We start from the raw sequence: 9,972 nt of genomic DNA on the forward strand, positions 1-9,972 counted from the left end.
ATTGATATATTCATACTGTATATACTTTTCTAATTGTATATTATATCTGTGTCAATGGATAGTTTCGATTTTCCATTCTACTTGTTTCTATTCCTTCCCCATCGTAGTTGAGGTTTTGAATAGATGTAGATGGGATATGAAATCGATACAGAATCGTGAAAATATATATCTATATATATAGTAATAAAATTGAATGAATGATGGGTTGTGATGAAACTGTAAGTATGTAGACTTAGATTAAGCGGTGACATCAACTTCTTCTTCGTCAATATCGCAAACGTTTATTATGCTTTCCTTTAATACCGCAGTGGTACCTCTTGCGAACTTATAACTTTGTTGTTTTGGTTCTCTTACGTTTGGAGTTATGTGGTTTCTTAAGTAGTCGGCGTCTTTACCTACTTCCATCACACATACATCTACGTTGGAACCAGAACCTAAATCATTCCAAATACCCGCTTGAATAGCGTCTGAAGCTAACTTGATGGCTTCCTCCTTAGTCAAATCTTGTTTCCAGTTGGATTCTAGGACAGCCATGGCGGCCAAAGAACCGGAACCCAAAGAATGGTAGTAACCCACATCAGTGGAACCGTGAGCATGTATAGAGAACAAATGGGCACCAGTTGGATCGACACCAGCAACGATCAAATAGGCACCGATGTGACCTTGGTACTTGAACAAGTGCTGTTTCAACATCTGCAAAGCTGACACCACACGAGGCTCTCTGTTAGAATACAACGAATGCAATTCTATGTTTGAACCAATCAATTGAGTGACAGCTTCGGTATCTGCGGCAGTACCAGCACCGGCACACCATATACGTGGAGCAATTCTATGCAACTTGGCACAATTCTTATCTGCAACAATAGGTCCTTGAGTAGATCTAGTATCAGCAGCAATTACAACACCACCATCGAACTTAACACCCACAATAGTAGTACCAGTAGAAGTAGCCTTTGGTTGGGATGTTGACTTTGAAGTCAAATAACTATTTCTCTGATAATTGTCAAACGATAACCCTGTCATATTAACCTATCCTATCTTTCGTCAAACTGTTCCTATAACCTAAACTTAAACCTAATGCTAATGTTAATCCTAATCCTAATATATAAAAAAAATAAAATTAAAATTCCTTATCCTATCTATCAGCAAATAACTGGTGTTTTCTTTACTATTCAAAAAATTCCCCCAGAACTGCTCACTAGTCTCTTACTGTCAAAACTTAAAACTGAAAACTCACAATTAAATTCTGTAATCACACTCTTTCTACAATCCCTCCTGACCAACAACAAACAATAAAACTACTAAAGGTGGCAAATTCATTCCTAAACTAAAATCTCAATTAGAATTTTAAAGGTCAAGTTCCTCAATTTCAAACGATTTTTTGACGGTTTCGATATTTTCGTGAAGATTTCGGAAATGTTCCTCGTTAAGTATGTCGTGGGTAATGATATGGTATATTTTCAATAATTAAGAATTCAACAAGCACTAACTGGTAACTAACAACAGCACCAGGATCAGGATCAGGAAGTTTAAATTGTAATCTATAATGGATATTAAGGGTGTGTAGTCTTATTTTTTTTAATTGGTTTGGTTTGTGAATGAAAGAGGAAGGTCAGATGTGGGCGTGCTTTTATTAGGTTTGCTGATGAACAGTTTAGGTACTTATTCTAGCTTTGTTGATCCGGCTAAAGTCCACACTTTGGTGGTACCTATAGGTAAATGGGAGGTCCAGAAGTTTAAAAGTGCTGTTGAATTGTTGAAGGATGTTTCTGAGATTCGGTTGTTGGATATCTCTGCTATCGAGAGCTTACTTTTCACTCCCCAGGGGTTCCCGCATGGACGTATCTTTTTGGATATTATTACTAGTGCTAACAACGAGGCTTTAGATCTTTTCCTGTATGATTTCGAGCCATTTAGAAAGATATTTATAGTCATTGGGCTAGTCAACGATGAGAGCGATCCATCATTAAATTTGGAGACGTTGAAGGAGAAGTTCCCGGCTATAACTTCTCAGAATTTGATATACACTTCCAATTTACCGGAATCGTTTAAAGCGGAAGAATTGGAAACTGGAAATGTTTTCCGTTGGAACATGGATCAAGTGATCCAATTGGAGGCTATAATGTGTGATATCAGTAGGAACTTCTTACTGGCTTTGGACCGTTATTACTCTTCTTATAAACATGTCACATTGAGATCCCCCGGTGCCATTGGTGGAAGTACGGTCTTAAAGACTACTCTGACCACTACGGCGGGCTCTCAAGTCAAAACGAATATCTCTTCAAAGTCATCCAATGCATCCAAGAGATTGTCCACTTTTGAAAAGACGACCTCGAACTTGAAAAGGTCGGCTTCTCTGCAGATTGCCAGATCTCTCTCGACTTCGGATAATAAGGCCCAGCAAAGATCTCAGGGTAGACAATTGAAAATATTGGGGAACTTCCAGCTGCTATCTGGTAGATACGTTGATGCGTTAAACAGTTTCACCGAGGCAGTAGTGCTGTTGCATATCGTAAGGGATAATTTATGGCTCGGTTCCGCATTAGATGGTATTGCAATCTGTTTCATTTTATTATCATATTTGGAAGTTTCTTTCCATGTGCCGTCAGCGATAACAGAACTCTGCCCAATCCATAAGCTTCATTCGGACAGCATTCCATCGACACCAAGAAATAGTGTCACCGTGGCCCCAATGCTATCGTCCCCGCGAAATTCAGTCAACTCTTCAAGTTCAGTCCCAGATCTAGATATTAAAAATGTTAATCTTCCATTTCTTATAAAAGCGATATCCGATAAAATTTTACATTATTACAATTTAACCTTATCACAGAGTTCGGAATACGTTCCTCAGACAGTTTACTGTGATATTCTTCTGAAAACATTGACTTTCATGACTGCCTGTAAATCAGGTCCTAATCTAGAATCGACAGATCTGAAAACTATTGTACATGGTCTGCATTCGGAATTGTCTGAATCAAATTCTGAAGTTCCAACTTTCTCAAAAATGGAAATTTATGGTTTTGCCTCAAAGTTATTTGAACTTCAGTTGAAAGACATGGAAATTCTGGTCCAAAGAAATATATATTATACATTAGCTGAGATATATGGTTTGCTTGGCTTTACAAGGAAAAAGTCATTTGTTTTAAGATTATTATTAGTAACTTTAGTTGCCACTGCTCAAAATACAATATGGACCTCTGATTATCATTGTCTATTGGAGAAAATGACAAGGCTATACGGTATAGATAGAAGAATGCCAGAGATTTCGATAGATGATGCGTCAAAGTCATCTTGGTTGACTTTTCAAAAGAAAGCACTTCAACTATGTTTAACAGTTTCAGAAAGAGTCAGGGACTACGATTGCATATCAAAATTTTCTTTACTATTAATCACCAGATATACTCATTTATTAACACGAATGGAACAGGAAAAAATACTTAATACTAATATACTTCCCATGATTGAAAGTTCTTTCATTAGCAAATATTGGGATCCATTTCTCTTAAGAGAAGTATCCCTAGTGCGCAATGTATCAAACTTTGTCACAAATAGCTCAGATAGTGTTAATGATAATATATTACTAAAAAAAAATGAGTTTATGTTAAATTCTAATCCAAATGATGGTCAGCAAGTTTTTAACCCATTCAGACACACTAGAGGATCGTCAGTGACTGATTCTACCTTAAATAGGCCAACACTTCAAGGAACTTTCTTAGTTGGAGATATTGTTGATATAATGTGTAAATTCCAAAACCCCTTCAAATTTGATATTCAAGTATATGGTATTAAATTATCTGGAAACAATGCTAAATATGCAACAATTATAAACTGTGACTTATCGGAAAATAACCCTATGGTATTAAGTGCCGAATCATTTACATCTACTTATTTGAAAATTAAATTACTGAAGCCAACATTTGAAAAGCATTTCACAATATCATCTCTATCACTATCCATTATGGGTTTAAAATACGACGATTTTGAAATAGTACTAACTGAAAATAAGTCTAAAAGCACTAGTATGATGATAAATGACCGAAGAAATTTAGGTGACTTTAGCATCAAGATATTACCTGAGCAACCAGAATTGCATGTAGTAAAAGCCTCAGATATGATAGAAAACAAGTTTATGTTTTTGGAAGGAACGAAACAGAAATCTTCGATTGTGTTGAAAAACAAGTCATTGAATTCATCTGTAGATTATATTTCGATAAAACAGATTTCTAATATAGAACAGTCATTGAAATCGGATTATTGGAAAAATGTTTTACCTGATGAACTGTATGATATGGAAATGCAATTGGAAAATATAAAAGAAAAAGCATTAAAAATAATTAGATGTCCGAAATCTATTAAGCCAAATGAAATAGCAGAGGTAGAATTTGAAATTGACACTTCCTATATGCCATTTGAACTAACTGATATAGAAGTCACTATTGAATACGGACAATATTTAGAAAATACAGAGGATGTATATGTTAAGCAGTTGAAATTGCCTTATAACTTTACATTAAAGAGAAGCATTGAAGTTACAGGGATTCTTATTACCCAGTTAAAAGAAACATTTCCAGATAGTTCACTAACTGTTGATTGGATTGGTTATATTATGGGTAAATTAAAAGAAGATAAGAACAAAAAAATTTCAGATTATGCATTAGTGATGATAGATATGAGAAATTCGTGGATTGATGGTATAAAATTGAACTTCACATTCAAAGATTACTGCAGTCAAGAATATTTTCTAGAAGGTGGACATACCACAAGAATTATTGTACCTGTTGAACGATTGGATTTTAACCATCGTAAGTTCTACCAAGAGCCAATCCCAAAGATTTTTAAAGGAAGACAATTTATTCAAAGTGGTTTAAGCGAAGAAGAAATTTCTGATATGCGTGTGAACTTTTGGTGTAGAGAATACGTTATCAATAATTTGAATTGTCTATGGAATCTATCTACTGGAAATTTATCAGGAGATGTTAATTTCAGACAATTTGTTGAAAAATTTGACCCTAAAATGGTTAACTCAATATACAAAGGATGCTCTCAATTTGACTTAAACTTATCATTAAGTGAAAGAGAAGTTAATATCGGGTCTAATCTAATAGCAACAGTATCATTGAATCTACAAAATATTGAAAAGGAGGACCTAACACCTTTATTTGTTAATTTTACTATGGTTGATAGCAGATGCAACATTCCATTACCAAAAGTAAATAATAGAATTTTGTACAATGGGATATTATGCCAACCGTTATTTTTATCTACTGAAGAGAAGGTGCAGTTAGAGATGACCCCAATTGAAAAAGGTGATTATGAGATATCAGTGAGTATATCGGAGGATTTAAATGGTGAAACGATAATACCAAATAGCTTAGAGTCTGTATCCTTTAAAGTTAACTAGTTGATATTTATTTATAATTGAATTAAAATTAAATAGTGAACTCTGGTATATACATATCTATATATATATATACTTATATGTATGTATATTGTAACTTTTCCAAAGACACTTGAAAATTTGATAAGTCAATATCAGATGCAGTGAATCAAATTGAGCAAAATACGATGAAGTTAATTAGAACCAAATAAATATAGTTTCAAGCGTATCCGATTTTTACCAGTATTATATCTGTGAGGTTGTCTATTTCGTTCGTTCCCCTACAAAAAAAATATAATTGTCATCTTATTATATAATAAAAGATCGTTGAATATCTGACAAATCAATTGATCTATGCCACTATCATCATTCTTGATATTTTATTACCCATCAACAGAAGTAAGCAAAGTAATATTATCACCTTTCAAAAGTATTCTACCCAATTTTCTTGCTTCATCGAGCTTTTCCTTACCTGTCTTCACATCAACCGGCACCTCTAAAGCATCATCAATAACAACATTCATAAATTCATCAAAACCTGCAATCTTACCGCGAATACGTATGCCTACCTGTTCGTATAACCAAAATGTAACCAAAGTTTGCTGTTGTAAATAATTAAATATACAATTAATAGGTGGCATCATCGCCTTGGATCTATTCGACATGGTTATCAATTTTTTTCAAAAACCCTTCACACAATTCAATAATATAACCTAAAATAAACAAAAACCGATACCTATCGACTTGTTGTGACTAACCTAACCACCTCTCTTATCCGACCTTAAATAGCATCCATTATCTGTTTCTTAAGTATTAAATTAATTTTTCATTATTTTTAAATAAGCTTTGATATCAGAGAATTGAAAATTTATTTAAAAAAAATGTTGTTATTTGATTAATTGATGGAAGTTTTAAAGGTTGGTTAATTATTAGGTTGGTATCAGGGTATTGTTTTAGGACAATTGGTCATTGTTGTTGGTAATAGGGTAGTTAGTTTGATATGTCTTATAACATTGAGAATTTGAAGACCGCATTGGATTGCATTTCTTCTAATATTTCGCAGGACAAAAAAAATGAAGCTTTAAGATATTTAGAGCAATTTCAGAAGTCTAATGAATCATGGTCTATCTGTCATGAAATATTGGTTGCTAATGGTCAGTACCCTTTATCAGTTGATATTTTTGCATCCCAGACTTTAAGAAACAAAGTTACATATGATTTATCACAGTTGGGCAGTGATAATCTATCACAATTTAAAGATTCCTTACTGTATTTAATCTCAATACATTCCCATAAACTGATCATTACTCAATTGAATGTAGCTTTAGCTAGACTTACTATTCAACATTTGCAATGGATCAATCCATTGCCTGAAATTATCGAATTTTTGAACCCATTCCCTTCAAAATTATTAGAGTTTTTGAAAATTTTACCTGAAGAAACCTTGGATATTGGTTCAACGCCTTTAACTGAGAATGAATTCAATTCAAGAACACATGAGTTAATTGAATCTATTCGTGAAGATGTTTTGAAATTCTTAGTAACCTGTATCGAAATGTTAAAAAATCGACAACAATTATCTCAGGCTTCTAACATATCATTAGAACAAGTGCTACGTTGTTTGAGTTCTTGGTCTTTTGAGTTTTCAGTTGATCAACTTATATCAATTCAACCTTTAACATCAGCGATCTTTGAGTCGTTGATGAACGGTAATGAAGACGATTCGACTGGAATATTTGATGCCGCTGTTGATTGTTTGACCGTAATTATTAGAGAAAGTAGAGACTCTACTCCACAATTGGTCAATTCATTATGCGAACAGTTACTCTTATTACAAGGAAAATTGCTTCCAACTCTTTTAAATCCAACTACAAGTGGAGAAGATTTGGATGATGATTTAATGGAAGGTATGACTCGTTTATTTGTAGAAGCTGGAGAAGCTTGGGTTATCTTTATTTCAAAATCACCACAACAATTTGAAAAACTTGTTATTGCATTATTAATGTTTACTTCAAAGAACTCTGATTTAGATGTTGTTGAGTACACATTCCCATTTTGGTTTAATTTAAAACTAAATTTAGTCCTACCAAGATATCAAGAATCAAGAAAAATATACATTCCAATATATGTTGAGTTGATCAGATGCATAATCAGGCACTTAAGGTACCCATCTGTTGAATTTTCATCAAAGGAGAATGAAGATAAATTCAAAGATTTTAGATATCATATGGGTGATGTTCTAAAAGATTGTACCGCCGTTGTTGGGGCTTCAAAAGCTTTAGCTCAGCCACTTGAAATAATACAAGAAACGTTGGCGAACTCAAACGAATGGCAATCACTTGAAGCTCCTTTGTTTTCACTAAGAACTATGGCCCAAGAAATCTCATCTACTGAAAATACATTGCTTCCACAAATTTTTAATATATTAATTAACCTACCTGAACATCCTAAGATAAGATATGCTTCAACTTTAGTATTAGGAAGATATACTGAATGGACAGCTAAACATCCAGATATGTTACAAGTTCAACTTCAATATATCTTTAAAGGTTTTGAAGTGGCTGGTTCTAACAGAGAAATTCTTACTGCATCATCGCATGCTTTGATGTACTTCTGTGCAGATTGTTCGGAGTTCCTTGTTGATTATATTGAACAACTCTTTGACTTTTATTTAAAGATTAAAAATATTGTTGATATTGAATCTCAATTTGAGTTGTATCAAGGTTTTAGCGCGGTTCTTAACAAACAGCCATCTGATAAAGTTTTGGCGTTATCACAACAGTTATTATCATATGATCTTAATGAAATATCGGAATTGGTTCCAAAATGGCAAACTAATAGAGATTCATTCAGTGCAAAAATTGCTGATAAGATCGACCTGATATTTGCCATGTTTGAAGAATTGAAGCCAAGATTTGAATATCCAGATCAAGGGAGTGAGCCATTGGCTCCCTTAATTGTCAGTTTGTGGGATTTTTTGAAACATATATTGATTGATTTGAAAGGGTTGACTGATAATATTATCGTTGAAAGAACTACGAAATTGCTGAGAAGATTATTTGAAAAGTTTCATATATTCTGTGAACCTATTTTAAGCTCAGTTGTTGAATTTTTGGTTGATGGATACTCTAATACAGGATTTGGTTCCTATTTGTGGTGTTCGGCCTCACTCATTGTAGTCTTTGGGGATGATGAATCCTTACCAATCAGTCCACAGTTGAAAAGTGAAATTTGGAGATTTGGATGTGCACAAAGTTTGACATTTATAATGAGCTTTGCATCGCTAGATCATTCAAATATCAATGATTATTATGAACAAATAATGGATTTTTTTGCCATGGTTTCAGATTTAATAATGTTTTATCCAAAGGAATTTATTTTATCCACTGATCTGTTAGGAAATGTAGTTGATATTGCAATAGCTAGTGTTCATAAACTAGAAAATTATGATGCATATACCTTCATTATTCGTTGTTTGGATGATATTATATCATGGGGCTTTAGAACTCCACCTATATCTACTATATCAATTGAATCAGTTCCAGATGAGTGGAGACAACAAATTTTGCAAGAAATTGTGATTGGTAGAGGTGCAGCAATTGTCACCAGTTTATTTTCTGGTTTAGTAACAAATTTTAATGAAACTACCCATTCTGATGCAATTAGTTGTATTGTTAAATTATTTAGACTTGCTACCGAAGCTAACAACAACGAGCCTTCTATTTGCAGGCAATGGGTTATAGAAGCAGTAAATTACTTGGGCCATACAACTTCGAAAGAAAGAGACGATCTATGTAATTCAGTTGTCTCAGGTTTAAATAAAAGAGATTTTAGAAAAATCAGAGAGGGTATTAGACTATTTGTAAACTGGTACCTAAGAAAAAATGTTGAATCAAGATATCAATAGATTCAATAGATTTATAAATATTTAGCATAAATTAGGAATAAATAAATAATTAATTAATTAGATAATAGTATTACAAATAGTAATTATCTACTAAAATATACTCCTTGCTATACATTATAGGGTTAAAACTTGGTTATCTCATGGTATTAATAGTAGTCTATTATGTTACAAAAAATTTTATATCAAATTTATTATAAAATGCTTACAAATGTCAATATATCAAAAATATGCTAGTTTATTTCTTCTTACTTAATTTACCTAGAGATTTTGGAACTCTAGCTAACCAATAGAAGAAAATACCAAAGGCATAATTAATAGCTATGAAACAAATAAAAATACCAAAATTTCTCCATCTTCTTGAATACTTGGAACTGACAGTGGCTAAGAAGTCATTGGTTTCTGAGAATTGACAGAAATGACAAATATCGGTAGCCGAAACATCAGTTAAATAACCTGTCCCGGCCATAGTAATATAAGGAGCCATGTATTCACCACAAGTTTGACCAGCTGGTGGAGTGAATTGACGTAATTCGTAAGGTGAACAATGAACCTTTGCATTAGCAACACCAGTAGCCAACAAAGCATCAATTAAATATGTTAATGGAGAGACTCTATACATGAAAATCCAGAAACGAGGCATTTGATTTGGACTAACCAAAACACCGTTAAATGAAAGAGCCATAGTAAA

The 9,972-nt window shown here is 33.2% G+C and overlaps 5 protein-coding genes across 5 annotated transcripts; 2 read left to right on the plus strand and 3 right to left on the minus strand.

The window, feature by feature from the left end:
* Positions 1–237: 237 nt before the first annotated feature.
* PUP1 (proteasome core particle subunit beta 2) lies at positions 238–1,023 on the minus strand (the record flags this gene model as incomplete). Its single annotated transcript, XM_001642224.1, has 1 exon — positions 238–1,023. The coding sequence occupies one exon, from the start codon at positions 1,021–1,023 to the stop codon at positions 238–240; it is 786 nt and encodes a 261-aa protein (XP_001642274.1).
* A 622-nt stretch (positions 1,024–1,645) lies between these two features.
* On the plus strand, positions 1,646–5,401 carry TRS120 (TRAPPII-specific subunit TRS120; the record flags this gene model as incomplete). The annotated part of the gene is made up of 1 exon (XM_001642225.1): positions 1,646–5,401. One exon carries the CDS (start codon positions 1,646–1,648, stop codon positions 5,399–5,401), a length of 3,756 nt encoding a protein of 1,251 aa, XP_001642275.1.
* Positions 5,402–5,760: 359 nt separating this feature from the next.
* SME1 (mRNA splicing protein SME1) lies at positions 5,761–6,042 on the minus strand (the record flags this gene model as incomplete). The annotated part of the gene is made up of 1 exon (XM_001642226.1): positions 5,761–6,042. One exon carries the CDS (start codon positions 6,040–6,042, stop codon positions 5,761–5,763), a length of 282 nt encoding a protein of 93 aa, XP_001642276.1.
* Positions 6,043–6,377: 335 nt separating this feature from the next.
* Positions 6,378–9,284, plus strand: MTR10 (mRNA transport regulator MTR10; the record flags this gene model as incomplete). Its single annotated transcript, XM_001642227.1, has 1 exon — positions 6,378–9,284. One exon carries the CDS (start codon positions 6,378–6,380, stop codon positions 9,282–9,284), a length of 2,907 nt encoding a protein of 968 aa, XP_001642277.1.
* A 235-nt stretch (positions 9,285–9,519) lies between these two features.
* Kpol_218p5 (uncharacterized protein) lies at positions 9,520–9,972 on the minus strand (the record flags this gene model as incomplete). The annotated part of the gene is made up of 1 exon (XM_001642228.1): positions 9,520–9,972. A coding segment is annotated over one exon (453 nt), but the record flags the coding sequence as incomplete, so codon positions are not given.

This window comes from Vanderwaltozyma polyspora, genomic scaffold, assembly GCF_000150035.1.
Source record: "Vanderwaltozyma polyspora DSM 70294 KpolScaffold218 genomic scaffold, whole genome shotgun sequence".
NCBI classification, from domain to species: domain Eukaryota; kingdom Fungi; phylum Ascomycota; class Saccharomycetes; order Saccharomycetales; family Saccharomycetaceae; genus Vanderwaltozyma; species Vanderwaltozyma polyspora.